The following is a 22370-nucleotide window of genomic DNA, read 5'->3' on the forward strand; positions in this document are numbered from 1 at the left end:
GAAACTTGGGCAAATTTCTGAACCTCATTAAACCTAAATTTCCTTACATTTTATAAAAGGGATGATAATAACAATGTTATCATTATTGTCAGGATTACATAGGGCAATGTAATAAAAAATTATTTTGTAAATAGTTATATACTAGCAGTGGTTGGACCTCTCAATAGCTTGGTAACTTTGACAATGTCATATGATCTCACTATGCTTCATTTTTTACCAATAAAAATCAAAACCTATGCACCACCTTTGGTTATAGCAAAATATAAAGGATAGATATGAAAATAATTTGAAAAAAAATGTACTCTTTTTAGCAAATTCAACAAGCAATATCTTCTGGAGAGCTTATAATGTAAAATGGGAAAAATGCTAAAATGCCTATTTATCAAGTTGAAGGCTTTATGCTTAATGTTATGTACTTTCTCTCTAATCTTTAAGGCAAATCAGGTATTTAAAAAAAAAAGGCAAATCAGATATTAATAATCCCTTTCCACAAATGAGAAGACCGAGTCTCAGAGAGTTCAGGTGACCCATTCAAGGTTACACTACACCCCAGTGATAGACCTGGGGTTCAATTCTGATTCTTAATTTCATACGTATCAGAGATTTAACTCTGTCCTATTTATTAGTACTCAACATTACTTCACATAATTTAGCACAGACATAGAAAATGTAAATTTCAGAGCATTAAAAATAATTATGAGCAGGAAGCACTTTTTTATTGATTGAAAATGAATTTGGAGGTAGAAACATATGAAAGAAATGAAGTAGACTTTGTGGCTCATTCCCTAATATTCACTCCACGTGTCACAATGTGGTGTAGGGAATTAGTCCCCATTCTATGGCTGACCCTGATTAGTTTATGCTTATTTTGGCAATTTCACCTGCTCCTGTCATGACTGGTTCAGGAAGTTAAGTCTAAGCCAGTCAGATCATGATAATCTTCTTATGTTGGATGCTGGTTCATGATCTAGACAGGCAAAATTAAATGAAGGGATGGACACTTGTAGAGATACGCTAGTTCTTTTGCCTGTTGTGTGGCAACAGAAAAGCACTTAGCCTATACCATTCTTGGCAGTCAGCCTATGACTACCATGAGCTTAGGGTAAGGCCAACATTGTAGACAAGAGTGGAGAGATGGAATCAACCTGGGTCTTTGGAAAAAACAAACAAACAAACACTTGAGCGCTGGATTAATCAATTTAAAAATCTGCTTCAGTCCTCTCATGAGAACCAATAAAATTCCTTACTGTTTCAGTCAATTTGAGTTTGTTTTTATATTACTTGCAACTGTACGCATTCTAAGAGACAAAGGATAACTGAAACTCCCTTGGTTTAGGAAGGATTAACACTGGAATAATTCCTTACCTACACAAAGATTGGTTACATTAGCAAAAGTAACCTGAAAAGAGGATCTTCAACATATCTAATTATCAGATATACCCCTTGGAGTTGGAAAAAAACAAGTCAACTGGGAAAACTGATAGAACAGCAGGTCAAATAGAAGCAAATAGCCAGATAGGTAAACACGTAATGCAATGTTATTATTAAAGTGATTTAAAAATTTGCCTGTAGGGTAATGGAATGAATACTTTTGGTTAGAGACTTGGAACATATTAAAGTTGTACTGTTTTATTCAATGTATTCCTATGACAATAAAGTTCAACAAAGTATGGAAAATCAGGGGCACCTGGGTGGCTCAATTAGTTAAATAGTTGCCTTTGGGTCAAGTCTTGATCTCAAAGTCCTGGGATTGAGCCTGACATTGGGCTTCCCGCTCAGTGGAGAGTCTGCTTCTTACTCTCCCTTAGGTTCCCCAGTACTTGTTCACATGCTCTCTTTCTCTCAAATAAATAAATAAGATATTTTAAAAAAAGAAAGAAAAATCAAAGAATTTTAGAGCAAAATTGAAAAAACTCATTTTATAAACCCATAATTAAATACTCTGTGTGTTGTTCACTGCTACATTGACTTAAAAAAAAAAAAAGGAAAAAAAAAAAGGAAAAAAAAAAAAGGAGAAGGCTGAAAGATTTAGAGATGTTACCATGTGAAAACAAAACCAAAAAGCTAAACTTGACAGCTTTGAAACATGAAGGCTGACTGGGTACCATAAGACTCAGTTCTCATACAGCCCTTGTCATTTTCCAACCAAAATGACTTAGGAATATACTTCATATCTCTAGGTCACAGAGAATTCTTTAAATAATGAGGCTGGAAGGATATTTTTCTTTCTTCCTTTTTTTTTTTTAAGTGAAGATTCCAAGAAGGCAGTTCCTCTCTCTGGGCTGGTACTTAAGATGGAACAGATGACTTTATTATTATTTGGTGATAAAAGATAAGTAAACAAATATGCTAAAAGACTGGAAAATTCAAGGTATTTTTGAAGAGAGGGAAAGCAGTTTAAGTTTGATCAGAGTATCAAAAGTCTATAAAAGTGGGAAAAAGGAAGTTGAATACCAGGACAATGAGTTTGAACCTTGTTCTGTAAATAGTGGAGGGCTAGTAAATGTTTTTAAATGGGAGATGGACCAACACATTAGATATTATAGAGGAAGAGTCAAGGGTGGGAGTGAAACATTATTCCAGAATTTCATGCTTGGATAAATTGCAAGAATAATGTTAGAATAAAGAGAAAATCTGGAAGAAGATCTCAAAAGTTTTTCTGTCAAGTTAAAGCAATTAATTTCAATTGAAATAAATTATGACAACAGTGAACTACAGAGGTAGGAAGATGCTAGTTTTGAGCCTGAAGACAGTCAAAAAGATCAGGAATAGTTGTGTGATAGGGAATCAATAACAGTCAAATATCAGTATAGAGAACAATATTGAAAACTTATGTGAAATGAAAAACATGGAACTCAGTCAACATTGTTCAATTAAATTCTTTATGTCCCATATTTGTTCATAACCAAAAACAGAGGTGACTGAGTTCAAAAGTTGGTATGATGAGTAGTATCAAGGAAGTTATGCCCACCTATTGAGTAGGTAGATTTTAGGTAAGAATCGAATTAAGTGTAATTGGTGACCATACAAGTTAATTGGAGTCCATGTGAAATTCAGAGGAAGATTCAATAAATATGGTGATACACCTATTGCAGTAAATTAAAGCTGCTGCCAGAGAGTTCATATCCCAATAAACAGATCAAACTATACATAGCGAAGCTTGAAGGACATGGGTTGGGCCCCTACAGTTGCAAATAAGGCAAGATAATTAGGTGCTGGGCTGTCTGCTGGCTGATGTTTCAACGGATAGTTCAAAAATTTGTCTCATGGACATAAAATCTTTAATGGACACAGAAGCCTTTTCTTTAGTACTTCTATTTAGTTTCTTTCCCATACACTCTGTGTAGCCAGAAGCCAGCATGTAAGTCCTCCTTTGCTATGTGCATTTGATTTTTAATATTTCAATCAACATTTCTTGTGAAAATGTGTGTATGTTGCAAAAAATAGGTGAAATCATGAAAAAAATGCTAAGGTATTTATTATAGAGATGGGAGTGCCAAGCTTCAAAGAACTGTTTTGTGATTACCATTATAGGAAACTTCTGGAAACCTGAGCCCACCATATTATTCCCATATAGTTTTTTCTCATATTTCACAGTGTCATGTCATATGACATGGCAATATATTTAATATTAAATGCCTATGATTATTGTTTATTCAATTACTACTTCATACACTGTCTATCCTTCTTTATATATCTGATTTTTAAAATGTAATTATTCACTTTGGGAAAAAGAATTAGTCATTTATTCTTACATTTCATAATTTGCTTAACAATATTGAGGAAATATCTACTGTGTGTCATACCCTGGGGATCAGGATTACTTTCTAGGGAGGAAAAGAAGGCCAATGAACAAATGAATGAGATAGTTTCAGATAGTAATAAATGCTATGAAGAAAATAAAGTAGGGTGAAGATAAGATGGAGGTGAGATAGGAAACATTAGATAAGAAGCTGAAAAATAAATAAGGAGCCAGCCAGCCACATACATATTATGGGTAAGTTTTTGAGGCAGAGACCATCAGTAGCAACATTCCTAAGTGTTGATGAGTTAAGCAGAATTGTGGAACAGAACGGATTCAGGTGTGGTGGAAGCAAAGTAGAGAAAGAAGATAGAGGAGGAAAAGGTCCGGTCCGTAGGTGCCAGATGACAGAGGGATTTGAGGGCAATGGTGATGAATTTAGATTTTATCTAAGTGTGATAAGAAGTCACTCTGGATAACACAAGAGAAAAGTCAAAGGAAAGAAGCCACTGAAAGCCAGAGAGCAAAGTGGAAAGGAATCCCTCAGAGACTATAGGAAGCTAGTGGGGAAAATCTATTTAAATACTTGAAAATGTTAGTGATCAGCATTAATGCTAAAACTGCAACACCTTTGTAATAACATATTGGTAACAAATGTAAATTGCAATGATTCAGTAAATCACTTTTCTAATGTCTTATTGTACTGGTGCTGCTTAGTTGAAGTTGTCAGTGTAGTTTCAATAACAGTGTTAGTCTCTGAGAATGTTTTGCGTACCAGTTTCTTGAAATCTTATTGAGAGTGTGGTCATTTTTCTACTTATGTTGTAAGGAAAACAAAGCAAAACAAAACAAAATGACACTATCCTTCCCCTACACCAGTCTTATAAAATTGGAATTTCATGAAATTTATCCTGGTAGGTATAATTTGTGAATGTGTGTTTGTCATTGGAACTCTGTCTCCTTTGTGTTAAATGAGGCTAAGTGATTGGTTTAGACCACTGAGTTGTGAGCTAAAATGACCTGTGCCACTTTTGGTTGAAGCATTTAATTGCCAATGTGAGACTCTCCATATCACCCTGTTTAAGATGTTTAAAGAACTCTATGCTTCTTTTTAGAAAAACACAAACACTTCTCAGTCAATTATCACATAAATCAGGTGAAAGGTACATTAGCCGACAATTGCAGGTAGTAAAGCAGGCATAAACATTTAATGTAGTTTTACATGAGTTGAAGTTGTGTACACTGTATATATTCCAATAGAAAAATAATACTGTCCATCCATCGAAGGTGATCTTTCTGAAATGGAAAATAGATATTTGAGAGTCTATTGTACAAGTTGCAAGAACAAATAAAAACAATCATCTTTTTTTATTAAAAACTTCAAGCAACCCAGATGCTATCCTGAAATTAATTTATTAAACTAAATTAAATAAATTCTAAGAAAAAATGAGTTAAAGAAATCCTACAGGAATTCTATAAGGGGTGCTAAAATATGCAAAGTGCAAATCTGTAAAACTTTATATAAATCCAATATTGGGTTTATTGTGTATGACTTATTATAATTCTGCAATGCAAATTAAGATAAAAAATAAAGCATGGGCTTTTAAATCTGTTCACTATCACTATTCACTTTTCACTTATGAATAATTTATAGATATCTTTGTGGCTTATGTTCCCAAATATACCATGAAGTGAATTTGGAATTATTATTCCCAATGACACATAATGGAGCAAGAATAGTCTTAGGGGTATCTTGATGGCTGCTGCTTTATACTCGGACGATTTTTTGCTACACAGCTGTTAGAAGACATATACCATTATCTAATGTACCATTAAGAGTTTGGCACAGACTGAAAGATGACTGCTGTCAAATGGTGACAATGAACTTGGTACAATCCTGATACCACCATCTAACTCATTTGGGGAAATGGAGACAGTGGGCTCTTGCAGAGCACTTAAATAGAGCAGTACTGGAGGTTGGATAATTTGTAGCAGAGGTTTCATATAATGGATGGATTACAGGGAGAGTGCCTGTAATACATACTACCTCATCCAGTGGGATATGATCGATGCTGTTTATTAGCTTGACTTAACATTCTGTGAGCTGAGATTGTGAGACAAATATATGAGCTTTGATTTACTGATACATAAAGATCAAGTGATAAAATGTCTTTGAAACAGTGGTAAGGTATTTCAAATGAAGTTTACTAATAACTGCTCTATTTCTTGAGTTGCCACAAAAGAAATAATTATATGAACCAATAACTTACTGAACAAAACATATAATTCAAAGAAACTTGTTTTATGCCACAGTTTTCTGTGATGAATGAATACTTAAATTAGCCTAATCAGAATGCTGACAAATGAGAAAGCTAATGCATTGGTATAGATGATTAACTTATGTGGTTTAAAAAAAAATTTCCATTGCTTAAAATTTTGTACTTCTGACTGGAATATTTTAAAATCTAAGACATAATTTTAGGGGAACCTAAAAATCACTCATACTATTTTGTTTCACTTTTTAAGAATCTAAGTATTTATTTTACAAATATTTCCAAATCCTTTAGTGTCCTTGGTGTTTTATAAAAGCTTTGTATCCTTTATTTTAATTCTTGCATTGTTTCATTATCAACTAAACTGAAGGTATGCAAAATTCTATGTAAACATTAATAGAATAAATATGTTTTAAAAATATTGAATGCTGTGATTTAAATCGATTTTATAATATGTACTTGGTGCTCATTTTGTGTGATACCAAGTCGGTGACTATTAGTTATGCAGATTCCGAAGCTAGTTATTGATACAAAAAAAACACCTTAGAATGGGCTCATCTACACATCTTTTCTAGAATGAAATATAATTTGTGTATTTGACTTTATAACCTTTTTTTTTTTTTTAAACTCAGTCTTTTTCTTTTGATTCCTTTGTATAACTGTATTTGAAGCCCTGCAGCATTTATTTCACATTTGGGAAATTCCTTTGTACACTAAGATAGCTATTGCCTTTTGCTCCAGGATGGAAGCCATCACAATGGAATCTTCAATGCATGTAAATATGTGTTAATATAAACAACCCACTTCAGGAAAGTGATGCAAGATTTCATTGCTTCAGTTTACTGAATGCACTGAGATGGCCCTGATGGTGTTTCAGTTTATCCTAATGACAACAAACCAGCAGAGAACACAATTATGCCAAATCTATCAACATGCCAATTTGACCCTGAGGAAGGAGAGGCAGTCTGCTCCCAATCACCTTTAGAATGTATTATCAAATTGTAAGCGAACAAGACGAACAAAAATAATCAGAATACTATTGGATATTTTAGTCAATGGATAATAAAATAGGATTGAGTTTTGGAGAAATGTATACCATTTCCCTGCACATACATACCATAAAGAACAGTGATTCGTCCCTTAACCTTAAAGATTAGGGAAATAAAAATCCTTTTTCTAATTAAAAATATCAACAATAATATCTGCATTTACTGAGAAACATTCTACCATTTAAAATCTCATTTCATTCTCCTACTAAGTCTGCAAATTAGATATTATATGCCTACTTTTGAAATGAAAAATCCAGAAGAGGTAAATTGACTTGCCTATGGTTATTCAGCTAGTGTCAGAGTGAGATTGAAATCTGGGCCTGGGTTATTTTTATAATGCTACACTGTACTGGCTGTATAAACTCGTTACCATCACAGCAATTTTAAACTACTTGTGTCATTTTTAAATCAGGCTATTGAGATTCAACTAACATTTATTGAGCACCAGCTATAAACTAGGTCTAGTGCTAAGTGCTCTGGTTGCTCAAAGATATTGCTTTCCTAAATGAAATGCAAGCACAGCAGACCTTTCTTTGGTACTTTTTATACACCTTAAGCTTATGCAATTTTATTTTCTCACTGAATAAATAACCTTGCAGCTGTCGCTTTTATATCTCAGCTTTTCAATGCCTGCCCACTTTGAATCTTACAGTGGTTATTTTCTATTTTAATAAACTGTTTTTATAAAGCTGGAAGCTATCTTTCTCCCTTTCCCCCTGAGTGTTTAGGTACCCAGCAATGATCCAGAAGTTTTGGAAGGTAATGTCTACTTACATACTCAATCAATAACCCAAGGTAGAGATCCATGTGCTCATGACTGCCAATCTTTACATATAAGGTGTCAGACTAGATTTTCCTCATACATACTAAGCAATAAAGTTAGACACACTTTAGTTTTGAAAAATGAAAAAAAAAAAAAAAAAGGAGGAGAGACATTTATAAGAAAGATTTTTTACCAAGAATGATTCAGTTGTTTTTTGGTTTTTTTTTCTCTTGGCTTTAACAGACATCATCTGCTCTTCAGTTTCTCTCCTAGTCTCTCACCTCAATTGCTCTAACCCATTAGAGAGCTAATTGCCTTTGTAATTCCAAATTAAGGGGTACTTAGTGAAACAAAGGTATTACCTTTACCAGGTGTTTAGGAGGACAAAGTCTAATCTTCAATAAAAGTCAGCAAACGTTTTCTTCAATCAGTGCTGGTCTTCTCTCTGTTCAATATTCATGGATTTTGTGTTGTTCAATGAAGACTAGGTTCAGAGACCAGGTTACATGTTGTATGATGTTAGACAAAATCAAGAGAATAATTAAGAATTGAGTATTTTGGAACATATATTGAAATAAAACAAGATTTTAAGGTAGGGACTAAAGTAAACTTACCAATTTTCCATTGTTTTGGAGGTGTGACTAGTATTGAGCTGACATTTCACAAATCTTTTGCTTGGAACTTGGGTTCTTGGTGACCACATATGGGTTATGAAAGAAAGGCAATGTAATATATATATATACATGGCCTGTGAAAATGTGTATTCTAGGCTTTACATGAAAATAAGTTACTACCTAAAACTGAAAAAAAAAAAAAAATGCTAAAACAACCTAGGTAACAGTCATGGAAAACAAATGCATTCAGGAGATTTAAAAGGTCATGTGTTAGAAAGGATTGCTGCTTGGTTTTGTCCTACATCTATAAAAACTATAAAAAGTAAGTAGGTGATTTTTCGAAACAGTTCAAACAAGTGAACACAGTAGAATGTACTTCCAACATTTTGCCCAAGTAATACTGGTTAGTGTGTTTTGTACTGTTTTGTTTTCATGACTTTTGGCATGATTTACCCATGAGTAGGTAAGAAACAACAAATATCAGAGGTTTGAAAGACCAGCAGCAATGATTGAAATGAAGGTCAGGTGCGTTTTAAAGTAGCTGGGAATTTTGTTCTTCCCTCATAATTGTGGCAATCATAAGAAAGTTTAAAATGAGAGAATAAGAAGAGATCATGCAGAAAGAGGTCTGTTTCTTTAATATTGCTTAGTATTCCTGGTGACATTTTGTCCAGAAGTGATTCTTTTCTACCAAAACTTAACGTGTTTGGATAAGAAGTCCTACAAGATGTCCTGAGAAAAGAATTATTAGAATTTGACATCTTATATGATTGGCAAGACATGAGGGTCAGAGGAAGTTCAGGCTTGTCAGTAAGCTTAGTTGTGATTTAGAGCAAAATATGCAAGAAAGTGGTGATTGGTAATGTTGAGGCTCCCAGTCATGTGGTCAAAGTTAAAAAACTTTAGAGGATTAGAAAGCATGAGGCCTGCCGTTTGAGGCAGATGAGAGTGAAAAAGAGCTTATTTGCAAAATGCTGTAGATTAACCTCTCTTTTTTACCTTAACAAATGACTTTAATCTAGCTCATGTATAAAAATTCTCTGACTCCTACACAGAACTTGTCACTCCATCCTTTCTTATAGGACTTTTTTCTTTCCCTTCAGTCTTTATTCCTTTCTTCCTCTTTCTCTTCTTTTTCCCCCTTCCTTCCTCTTTCCTTCTTTTCTCCCTCCCTGCTCTACCCTTTCCTTCTCTTTCTTTCCACCTTCTTTCCACAAATATATGTCAGGAACTATGTGTCCAGAACTATGTAGGTCCAGGGAATACAGTAATGAATAAAATGAAACAATCTGACAATTGATGATATTGATGGAAGGCAGAATAGTAATTTAAAATGTTTATTTTGAAATTAGTCTGTTTGGACTGTACTCACTATTCCACTTATTAGGGTGATGTCAACAAGTCCTAAATCTCCCCAAGCCTTAGTTTCCTTATTTACAAACTGAAACTAAAAACAGTATTCTTCTCATTGTTTTTATACGATATGCTAAATGAATAAAGTGAAATAATTCATATAGGGACAGTGTCTGGCATATAGGAGAAACAATAAATGATAATTGTTTATTATTATTATTAATGGGGCTTATAATCAGTAGAATGTGCTGCTCATACATCTAACAGCACTCCTTATATTATATTGTAAAAAGACATGTTCTTCCATGTCAGGGACACAAGTTATTCATGGCTAGCTTGTTCTTAGTATACTGCCTGCCACTTATTATGTGCTCTATAAATGTATGATATATGAATGAAATGTATGATGTATGAATGAAATGTATGATGAATGAATGAAAAGTGAGCAAGGTTAAAGGTAAGCAACCTGTCCAAGTTACAGACCATTTAGAGCTTAGGGGAGGTGAAATGGAACGTCTGACTTCAAAGTCCATGCTTTCCTTTTATACATCATTGCTTGCCTCTTTCCATCTACTGTAATTTGGATATTATACCCTATCAGGCCATTGAATTTGCCCTTGCCAAAGTCATCAGCTACTTTCAAATTGCTCAACCTAATGGAGATATTGGTTCTTATTTTACTTGTACTTGACACTGTTGCCTACTTTGTCTTTCCTGAAATTCTCTTTTTTCTTTGTCCTTATAACTTGATTTCCTTGGCTTTCTTCCAAGGTTGCTGTCTCCAGCAGTCACTTCCCAATCTTTGTATATTCCTCTTCTTTTCAACTTTAGTTTTTCATGAGATTCTATCTTGAGTGCTTTTCCCTTTTCATTCTTTATATGCTATCTCTGTACTTTCATTTCCATCTGACTGTGCTCAAATCTACATCTCAACTTCAGTGCTTCTCTCCTAGCTCCATACCCACAAATCTGCTTGCGAACAGAGTATTTCTCTTTGGAGAGCCTTATCTTAAATGCTGTTGCTTTTCTACCAATCCAATTTTCTCCTTACCTTCCAGACTACATGAAAAGCATGATCATTCTTAAGGGTGTTCACGTAATTTATCTAAAGCAGGAAAATTTTAAGATTGAAAGGGTTTCACTAATAATTACTCTAACTTGGAACTGTCTTGGTCTAACCGGAATGAATGGTCTCTCTGCCATTGATCACTCCATTAAACATCAAAACTGGGATTCATTCTTGACTCTTGCCTCTCATTTTTCATAGGCAGTGAGCTACCAAGTTCTATGGATTCTCTCTCCTTCTTATTTTTTGAATATGTACACTCTTTTTAATCTCCATTATCATTGCCTTTTTTCAGACCTTTCTTATTTCTTGTGAAGATTGCTGCTATAGCTTCCTACTTGGTCTACTAACAACCACTGGTCTCACTCTTTGAAACATTCTCTGTAGTTTTCAAAATGATCTTCTCAAAGTGTATATCTAATCATGTCCCCTTCCTGCTTTGATCCTTTGATAGATGTCCATAAAAGTTAATCTCTCTACCATGGCATTAGTAGGCATTTATACGCAATCCTATCTCACACTTCTCCCTCTTGCATACTAGAACTCTCCTGGCATATAGTAGGCACTCACTAAATAATGAATAAAATCATCACTTAAATCAAAAGCCACACATCAAGAACTTATCTCAGGGGTTCCTGGGTGGCTCAGTGGGTTAAGCCTTTGTCTTGGGCTCAGGTCACGGTCTCAGGGTCCTGGGATCAAGCCCCACATCGAGCTCTCTGCTCAGCTGGGGGCCTGCTTCCCCCTCTCTCTGCCTGCCTCTCTCTGCATACTTGTCTTCTCTCTCTCTCTGTCAAATGAATAAGCCAAAGCTTAAAAAAAGAGAATTTATCTCAATAAGCTTATGTAAATGTGAAGTGATAGTAAATGTCATTTTTATATTAAGATGGATTTGTAAGAAAAATAGCTTAGTCTGTGGGTCAATATATATAGTGAAGTGTGATTACCTTACAGTTTGTCACTCAAAAATATGTGTAAATAAAATCCAGCTGATCAGAGTTTTTCTCAAAATGTAAGTCACAAAATGAAGAGTTACACACAGCCTCAAAATGAAGAGTACTTGCTTCAAAACAGCAAAGTGTTCCTACCAAGAAACCTGCAAAAGCCTAAGTCAATTGACAGAAATTATTAGTGCCTAAAGGAAAAGTTGGCTTCTGGCAGTTCTCAGTATTTGTTGAGGGAATAAAATACACAACTTAGTCTCTATCAGTTGGTTGTCTGTATACAATAACAACTTATGTGTTAGTTTTGCTTTAATCATTTCCATCAATCAAGTCAATCAGTCAACTATTTCTTCAATGAACCAGACTAAATGTGGTACACAGAATCCAAACATATGATTAACAACAACAACAACAACGAAAGTTAATATCAAACTACTTAATACCAAAAAATTCTAATCTAGAAAAATAAGTCATTGGTATAAGTTATTTAGATCATCGTATCCAATACTAGTGATGGTAGTGATCTAAAAATTTCCACAGGGATGTAGGATATTTCAATAAGACACTGCATGAATGAGATCAGATTTTTTTTAAGAAGGAAGATATTTTATATATTCATTTTAAAGCTATTTTAATGTACAAAAGCAAACATATTAACTAAATAAACTTCATCTGCTCTAAAACATAAATTATTTACAAATTCGTTTACTATTACTATTAATTAAGATAAAAATTACACTGAAAGTCTTTTTCATTGTCCTGTGATCCCCAAATGTTGGCAAACTCAGCTTTGCTTTTGTGACTACTGGCTCGTTTTCCTTCCACTAGAAGATTTTTTTTTTTTTTTTAAATAGAGATTCTTTTTAGTCTAACACATTACTCTACCATATGAAGGTTTGTGCAATCTCCAAGTACAAGGTAATCGTGTAATGGTGAGAAGAGAAACTATGCAAACTCTATCTCCCAAAAGATACTTCTGTTAAATATTGTATATTTTAAAGCTTGAAACTTTCAGAAGTGGCCAGATGCTAAAGTAGGCCAGTGCTAAGATAAGCATTTATTTCAGTTTGGAATCTACATGGTTCATAATGGTAGTTCCATGAAAGACATAAAGACATTAACACATTAGTAATGTTTAATTCTCAAATCAGATTCTCAAAATAGAAATATGTTCAAGATTTTCACCTAAGCTTGAATTTCCCTTTTTATTGGGAAAGTTATTGTACTTGCATCCTTCCAAGGACAAAAAGCAGAAGATCCTCAAACTTTCCTCTCTTGCTAGTGAGAATCACTGAAAATTATAGTTTAGACAGTATTTAGTCAAAAGTTCCAAACTGGTTTCCATCAGGCAGTAATTGATATCTTTAGGTTAATTTGAAAGCAAAATAAAACAAGTAACATTTCACAAGTAGCTAAAATGTAAAGTCTCTGCTGTTGACTAGATTTAAATCTAGCCAGCAACACTAGATACCACATGATGACAAGAGTTTTTGGTGGAAATTAAAATAGGAATATGAATTAATGATTACTTTAACACAGTAAACAAAATCTTCCAAAATGGAGTAGAATAATTAAAAGACATTTCAAATAAAAAGCTGATAAAACCACTGAGGAGGTTCTAATATCTGAGATGAGAAAGCAGATTTAGATAACTTTGTTGTAATTGAAAAAAAAATCTTAGTATTCTTTGGTAAAGTCCTTTTTCTTCTTGTAAAGTAATACATAATTTAATAGGGATAGCAGGCTGGCTTCATGGCTCTGCTACCTGCACCGTCACTCAGGGTCACTAACTTAAAGGGTCTCCATACTTCGATTAAGGCTCTGTTCTCACTGTCTTGAAATTCTTATGAAGTTTTGACCAAGGGGCTCTGAATTTTTAGTTGGCACTGGTTCTCACAAATTATGTAGCTATGCCTTTGTTGTCTTCTAGTATTGATTATTTCCCCTAAAAGACTGAAAGTTACCCAGCGAGCTTTACTTTTTTAGTGTTTCTCATGCTATTCCCAAAGATGCCTCTCACACTAGTGGCCATAGGACCACACAGAGGGCTCTTCATCTTTCCATCTACATGCCTAGCTCAGAGCTTGATACAGAGAAGTTACTGCATGAATGAATGAGTGAATGAATAACAAATTATCAATGTATACCTGTTGACTTATTTAAGTAATAAAATAGTCAAACTTTTAATAATTTTATATTTGCAGTGAAAAGTGACTAGGTGGGTTGGGAGAGATTATAGGTAAAATATTCGAGGAAAAAAGCTTTCTTCAAAAGAGAAAAAGTAGAATTGAATTGATGGAAAGTTTAAAGCAAATAAAACTGAAAGAGAAGTTGAACACCAAGTTGAATAAGAAAGGGTGAATGATTAAAAATAGATCTCTCAATAAATTACATCCTAAGGTGGAGTCTTTCTTCTCAAATTTGATTTAATAAACATCAGATTCATTCTGTAAGTTGTAATGCAGGAAATGAAAATTGTCCAAGTTTTGAGAAAGAAGAGCATATAAGGTATGCATTTAGGAGGAGCCAAAAGATTATTGATTATTCTTTGGCTATCCCAAGAGTTCTTGAACTACTGTTTTATATTAATAAACAGAGTAATATGGATATAAAATTTAATGAAGAAGTGAATTTTTAAACTCTTCTGTCCCTGGGTGGAGTAAATAGAACTCTTGCTCTGATCCCAGTTACTGCTAACACATTTTATTCTTTAAACCATGATAGTTTCCTGCTCTTATATTAGCTTGGGGAAACATATTTCTAATATTTATTTTTATAAAATAAAATAACAAAAAAAGAACACTCCGTTCTCTGGAGTTTTAATATTGTGTTTGACCAACTCTCATATTGCTTGGGAGTATCGGTTCTTTACAGATCTTGTATCCTCCCGTGTTACTCTTAATGATCAATCTCCTTTGCCCTAGAAACATAATACAGTTCTATCTGGTTCCCATAACATCGTCTAGCCCTACTTTCTGTTTTGTTGCTATAGCACACTTGAATAAGTGACTTAAATTGTGCACAGATGTCCAGGTGTGGCTTGAACTTCTCTTTGTATTTCAGCAAAATCAGTTATTTTAACATGTTACTTCTGTTGTGGATCTCCAAATTATTTGTGGTGCTGTGATAATGCTGGTTCACTGAATATTAAATATACAAGAGCAAGTGATTTTATGCTTCAGATAATTAAAGGAAAATTCAATTTTTGGAGGATGACAAAAATAGTGGAAAATAAGTGAATAATAGAACTGACATTCACAAGCAAAATGAAGCAGCAGTGGAAACAAGCATTTTGGGGAAATATAGCTTTAAAATAGTGAATGGGTAGAGAAGCGGGAGACATTACTAGTTAGGAACACTCAGATTTTAAGCAGGCAATGACGAGGTCTTAGGGCTACACACCTGAGCTCCAATCTGATGTTCCTAAGAGGTTTGGAGAAAAATTTCAGGACTTGATAAGAGGTACAAAAGTATTTCAAAGACTATATTTAATGAGAAAGGGGATGATAAAAAAGTAGCTTCTATCAATCTTGAGGAACACAGATTTAATCTCCTAAATCCCCACTAAAATAGAATTATAGGGTTATAGAAACTTATCCCTGGCCACCCAAGAATGTTCCTCATACCCAACACTGAGCGAAGTGAACTGCTGAGACAATCCAATGATGGTATTCTATAGGAAGATGTATGAGGAATTGTCTTTGCTCTTCCCATTTTTATGTGACATATACTTGAATAAATGCACTTTAAGGATTCTGGTGCTCTAACTGTAGCCATCATTAGAAAAACTCCATTTAAATGCTCGACTTTGGTCCTGTGGCCTGTACTATTAGAATTTCCCAGCTTTTTTTTTTTTTTTTATTTAAAATATTTTATTTATTTATTTGACAGACAGAGATCACAAGTAGGCAGAGAGGCAGGCAGAGAGAGAGGAGGAAGCAGGCTCCCTGCTGAGCAGAGAGCCCGATGCGGGGCTTGATCCCAGGACCCTGGGATCATGACCTGAGCTGAAGGCAGAGGCTTTAACCCACTGAGCCACCCAGGTGCCCCAGAATTTCCCAGCTTTTTAAATCAATGAATGGGAATGGGAGAAAGAACAGCAGGGTAAAACTATTTTGAGTTTTATTTCACAACTCAACATGAGAAACTGCAAAAGTCAAGCATCCAAGTTCCTTAAATTACCAGGAGGTGTTAACATAAATAGTAAAAATAAAAAAGGAAGAACCAAAACCCCTAGTTAAGTTTTTAAATCTGTCTAAGACCAACCAGGGAGAAGAGGAAAGTTATTTTTACTAATTTTAGAGAAGTAAAGCAACTATGTAATAAAATATAGGTGACTTGATCAAACTCATTTTGAACAAAAGCTTGAGTTGAATGTTACATGAATATTCAGACAATAGAAACTTGCTTGAAATTTCTTTTGAGTGTAATTTTAACATTTATGCATTTTTGTCTTCTCCTAGGCATAAAGCCAAAGGCTAAAAGAGCAGAACACAAAAAGCTGAACCTGAATTATGTTCTAAACTCTGTTGAGTTTAATTTTACTTACAAAGCAGAATGTTGGTTTAAATTTGCTCCTTATAACCCTGTAAAAATACCTAGTTTCTTGTTATCAGCCTCTAAATTGTGTTATCCATTTAGAAAGCTCCAATTTTAGGAGCATCATTCTAAATTACTAGTCAAGTGCTACACAATAAATACACATAATCTAAAATAGACCACAACAAGAGAAGAAAGCAATTTTCCATAAATTTGACTGCAATATGGGGTTTGCAATTCCATGAACCTTATAACTTCAAAAGGCATAAAGGAAAAATTTTCATCTAAATGGGATACCATGAGGATGAGCACTTTAAAAGGTTGTTGTTTTGTAAAAGGGTAATAGAGATACACATTCTTGATATAAATTTGGAGAAAAGTTCAAATAACCTTTGGAATGGAACACACACACATCAAAAAATGAACAAAATGCCACTCACTCAGATACACACTAGTATCAAAACAATATTTTACTTGGATCAATAATGGATGCACTAGCAAAAATCAATAAACCTTTGATAATACATACCACTAAAACAAAGAGATGATAAAACTTACTATATGCCTTATGTTTCCTACTCAAGATTTTTTTATATTAATGAATTCTTAAAAACTATGATTGGAAAACACTTCACGTAGATAAAAGACAAATCTAAAATACAAGTTTTTGCTATGGATTGTGAATTTTATTTGCAGAGATCATGCAAGGAGTCTTAGCATACAATACTCACATCACTCAAATGTAATTGTTTAAAATCAAAAAAAGGAGGGACAGTAGGAGAGATTCTGGTAATGTTCTAGCTGTTGTCTTGAATTTAGTTTCATGGTGTATTCACATTTGATTTTTCACTGAGTTATACACCTGTACACAAATATTTTGTGGAATTTTCTGTAGGCATATTGTATCTCAAGCTAAAAAAAAAAAAACAAGAAAGAAGAAAAGAAGAGAAAGGAAGGAAGGGAGAGAGAGGAGGGAAGGAAGGAAGGAAGAATGGAAGGGAGGAGAGAAGGAAAGAAAAAAGTGAGGGATGGAGGGAGGGAGGGAGGGAGGAAGGAAGAGAAGGAGGAAGGAAGGAGAGAAAGAATTTGCATGCTAGGAGCTACATTTCCCATACTGGGGAGTAATGTGCTAAAAGAAATTTGTGCTACAGTCATTTACTTAATTCAAATAAGATGTAACTTTATAAGGTTGCAGAATTTGGCAGCCCAGTTCATAGTGGAAACCACTTAACTGTCTGTCATTTATGCACAGACTCTGTTTGATATTTTCATACTTAAAAAGTCCCTGTCACTGAACAGTTGCAAATGCCATCGTATTAGGCGTGCTGTTTTCCTGTTTGGGGAAAGCAGAATTTAGAAGTTAGTGGAGGGGAAAAAAAAAATGCCTAGGGGTTCCATTAGCTTTGCATTTGAAAAACACATCAACACACACAAACAAATTTTATCTCTGTAGTCCAAGTATCTGTGACTCAACTGTTTAAAATTTGTTTGGCATTAAGTTGGTGAAACACTAAGTGACCACTTACTACTAAAGGTGTTTTAGACCCTGCATTTGGATCTGTAGGTTTTGTCTGTTACTAAGAAGCAGTTTTCCATGTAATTTTTCAAAGACAAAAGGTTAAGCAAAAATGACATATATTGTAAAATTGAAAGTAAAATGCACAGTCCTGATGTGCTCAAAGTCCATGCATTTAAATTCCTTTGTATGATAATTTATGGTGATCATGTCTTCAGACTGCACTATTAGCATACTCACCCCTAACCAGAAGTTCTGCCTCATCTGACACACTGTCTGCTGTGGTCTGTACCCTGCAGCCATATCTCCCAGCATGCATCAGAAGGATGTTCCTGATCATTAAATCTGCAGAGGATGCTTGCTGAAAGAGGGATGAAGTGCCAGTTTAAAATGTTGCAAATCTGCCTAGTTCAAGGTGGTTTAAGGGGAATTTTGTACATTCAGTCATAGGGCCCATTTTTGTCCTTACAATTTATATGACAACAATACAGAAATCAAACATGCCCTATTTTAAGAAAGACATGGAAGTTATGTTTTCAACAATTGCTAATAAAGAATTTGAACATTTAATATTTTATATAATGATTTAGCAGCTACTATATTTAATAAATATTTAAATATCCATAAACATCCTATATTTAAAAGGATAGGAAAAATAATCAGTGCTTTGACATTCTGAGACAGGCCTATACAGTGGCAAGACAATAGTTTTGAAAGGAATAGCAAATTGTGGAAATTATGAGAAAATAGCACTTAAAAGATTATCTTGTGCCACTTTATTAAATGATTGCTTTTGTAAGTACACTGTAGACAACAGGATGAGAGTGCACAGGTGAAAGATTGCTGGTCCCAAAGCCATGTGCCTTTACTTAACAAAGATTTATTCCTCCCATAACCACCACCATCAGGGAGTAAGGTCAGGCTGAATTTCTGTTAATCAATGTAGTTATAAAACACAAAGGATGTCCAAAACACTTGGTTCTTGTTGGGAGCAAGATGATTAGAATGTAGTTGAAGAACAACTGCAGTTAAAGAGATCAATAAGTACCAGGGAAAATGTCTTCTAGATATATCAGTTCATGGGATTAGTGATGATCGTAAACATCAGAATGTTGGGTGCAGGCTTTCATTACTTAATCTTGGCTTTCGTTTACTCTATCCGAAAAGACAGATTTTTATGTGTAAGTATGAACATCCAAATATTTGGAATCCACAACTCATAAGGTATTTTTTCAGATAATGATATAGCAAAACTCCAATATACTCTTCAGTTTTCATGTTGCAATCAAAAACAATTGGCTGGAATGAGCATAGATGCATACAGTTTGAAATAACATTTTCAAAGAACTCAACACTTCTCTTTAACAGTTGTTGAGCATATGAAAGGATGTTTAATGCAAGCCAAAGAGAAGCACTTCAAATTAGACATCTTTTCTTTTTTGATGGAAATAGGTGAATTACCTTAAAAAAAGGTGCATTTGTCTACTTAGAGGGCAGTATTCCAATAATTATTTGAGTTTAGTTGCTTGCATTTATTTTGATATAGACCAATGGGTCATACAAAAATCATAAAAGTTAGAGGAATTTCTGGAAATTCTTTGGACGCTTTCTCTTTCCTTAGAGTTCATTGGTAAATTTTGTGAAATCTTTGAAGTTTTGGCCTCTCGAACTGTGTGTATTTATTTAAATGAAATGCTTAACCCTGTACTGTTTTAAACCACTTCTTTCTGGTATTTCACTTCTGTTTTTTTTCCCCCCCTTTACATTAGTCTTATGATAGTAACTCTAAGAGTATTGAAGTTTTCTCTCATGAAATAATTGTTAAGATGTACTCTGGTTTAGTCATTTACAAGGGAAGGTTTCATGTTGAGAATGCATTAAAATGTCATAGCAATTATTTCAAAGAATGTAATATTTATCCAGAGAATGTCCTATGCCACTAAATTTCCTTAGGATAAGTTGGTACTCTAAAATTAATTTTCTCATCAATACTGGACTAAGTGTTTATTTCTTTCAAATCTGAAGAGGAAATTTATACTTTAAAACTCTTATTTAATATGGAAAACAAAAGCAAATTATAAGCATTATAAGCTATAATTCAGTTTCAAATTAACATAACCTAATACTTACAAATTAGCTTTGATATATTTACCACTTTATGTAGTATGGGTCCATCTTAGGTGTGAAAATTTCTTTTTCCCCTTGGATTTCAAAGAAACTCTCCTAATAGGGTATTCAAATTAATCAGGAATCAACAGGCACACTCTGAACTCAGAATGGGGCCCATGTCTAATGGAAAATTCAAGGAGAGGTCCAAAAAATCAGAAGGGACTTTATTATTTCCAGAAATAATGCTTATGAAAGACTGTGCTTGCTGATTTTTGTTTTGTTGTTTTTTTATTGTCTTGTCTATTTTTCTCATATAACAGACTGGCTGGGGTAGTTTGACAGTGGAAAATATGATTATAAGTCATTTTTCAGGCTCACATTTTTGAAAAATGTGATAAAAAATGTGATAAATGTGATAAATGATAAATGATAAAAATCACATTCTTAGGATTAAATAATTGATTGTCTTATTTTCCAGAACTTTTTCTTCCCAAATTATTGATTTCTTTTTGTCCTGGATAAAAGTCCTCAAACCTCTGTCCTCTCTGCTGAATTATAGTAAAAGAAAAACGTAATTGGATTAAGATGAGTCTTCACTGAAAATAACAAAAAGATTCAAGGAAATCAGGAGGGTGAGGTATAGATTATCTTTCCTATGCTGTCCTTTACTCGGTTCCTGCAATTAATAGTGTGCAATACTTATTAACTGCCTGAAACTACATCACCATCTATCAGGAATAAAAAATCTGCAGCTCATTGCATTTCTGTCAATGTCAAGACTATCTGAGGAGTTGAAATAGTCTCATTTTGGCCTCATCCCTTCTCTTTTGGATTATACCTATGTTACATTTTTACAATTCTAAACAGGGGAGATTAAAAGTAAAATGAACGGATTGTGAACACTAAACCTAAATCACCCGTTCACTAGATTCACTGATCTTTCAAGAGAAGTAATGAGAAGAATTCATGTGGGAACCCATTATACTTAATCTTGGTCCACAGTATGCAGTTCTTGAGAGAAAACCTCCACAATTTAGTGCACTTTTAATGAAATGGTTACTTAACAACAGATGCTTGCTTTCTTAAGCTTAAACCTCATTTTCACTTTTTCTGTCTTAGGAGTTAGTTTCTCTTTTTTTGTTTGTTTGACACTTACTTTATATCCTGTCTTTTCTTTGCTGCTTTTCTGGCTTTATGAATAAATAGAGTTACATGTTGCTGCAAATGAACTTCCCCATAACCAGTACTTAACATAATGCTCCAAGCATTGTGCACTTAGCATGGTGCATGCCACATAGAGGGAGCTCAATAAATATTTGTTGAATGGTTGAATAAAATGAAGACTCTTTATGAAATAGGCTCTTAGATTTGTGATGGGCATAGCACAATGCAAAGACTACTCAAGTCACTATATTGTATACTGGAAACTAGTGTAACATTGTATATTAACTGTACTTCAATAAAAAAAGAACAAAGAAAGAAGCTATATGTTCACCACCTATGAGAGCAGTAACATGGCTAAGTCATTTACATCTCTTGGTCACAAAGTCTCACTAGAGCAGTTGCTAGATTATCGTTAATTTTTATTTATGGTTTTGAAATAAAACAGGAACTGTCATCTTTCTACTCAAGTCCAACTCTTTATTGGCTTTCACTTTGACTAAATGTCCTGTTCATCCAACATAAGACTGCTAGATTTCCTAAGAAATGGAAGAACATATAACTTTACTGTTCAAAGTGTTTGCTGGCTCCTATTACCTTGCAGATAAAGTCTAATCTCCTCACTCCAATATAGAAGGCTCCTCAGAACATGATACTGCCTCCTATGACAGAATCCTGTGCTTCTATAAACTTACTCTGAAATTTTCTCATCAATGGGACTACTTCCCATAATTCTGCCTGTTCTGTTGCAGATGCTCTTTATTCTTTCTTTCCCTGAGAAAATACTTTTGGACAGCTCAAATGCTTTCTCCTTGGTAAAGCCTTCCTGGATTTTCTGGACTAGGCTTCATTAGTTCTACCATTGTTTAGTTATGCTTCAAAAGCATTTTGCTCATGTTTCTGAAATAGCACCTGACATTCTTGGAAGTCACCCCCAAGGTCTACTATAGACAGTCTCAGAACTGAGCTTGGTGCTAAAGTAGCCAATGATCACTGGGTGAGCTGACAAAAATGCACCAATGACTTGCTTTCTTCCTTCTCTGTGCCTGACATAACTCTTCTCTCCCCTCTTTTTTGCTTTCAAAGAAGTTAGGATGGGAAATGAGAAAAAGATTGTGGAAAAAGACAATGGGAAAGGGTACCTAAAGAATATATACAGATTTTAGGAAGACACAGAATTGTGTGAATTCCTGCTCTCCCATTTATAATTTTTTTATTAGCATATAATGTATTATTTGCCA

The 22370-nt window shown here is 34.1% G+C and overlaps 1 protein-coding gene across 1 annotated transcript in view; it reads right to left on the bottom strand.

Moving 5' to 3' along the window:
* CNTN5 (contactin 5) overlaps positions 1-22370 on the bottom strand; it is a 782527-nt gene that overhangs the window by 105300 nt on the left and 654857 nt on the right. Inside the window, exon 14 of the mRNA XM_082683339.1 lies at positions 18100-18220. Coding sequence (XP_082539465.1) covers positions 18100-18220 — 121 coding nt within the window. The remainder of the gene's footprint in view (positions 1-18099; positions 18221-22370) is intronic.

Source organism: Mustela nivalis (genome assembly GCF_964662115.1).
Source record: "Mustela nivalis genome assembly, chromosome: 9".
In the NCBI taxonomy this organism is placed as follows: Eukaryota; Metazoa; Chordata; class Mammalia; order Carnivora; family Mustelidae; genus Mustela; species Mustela nivalis.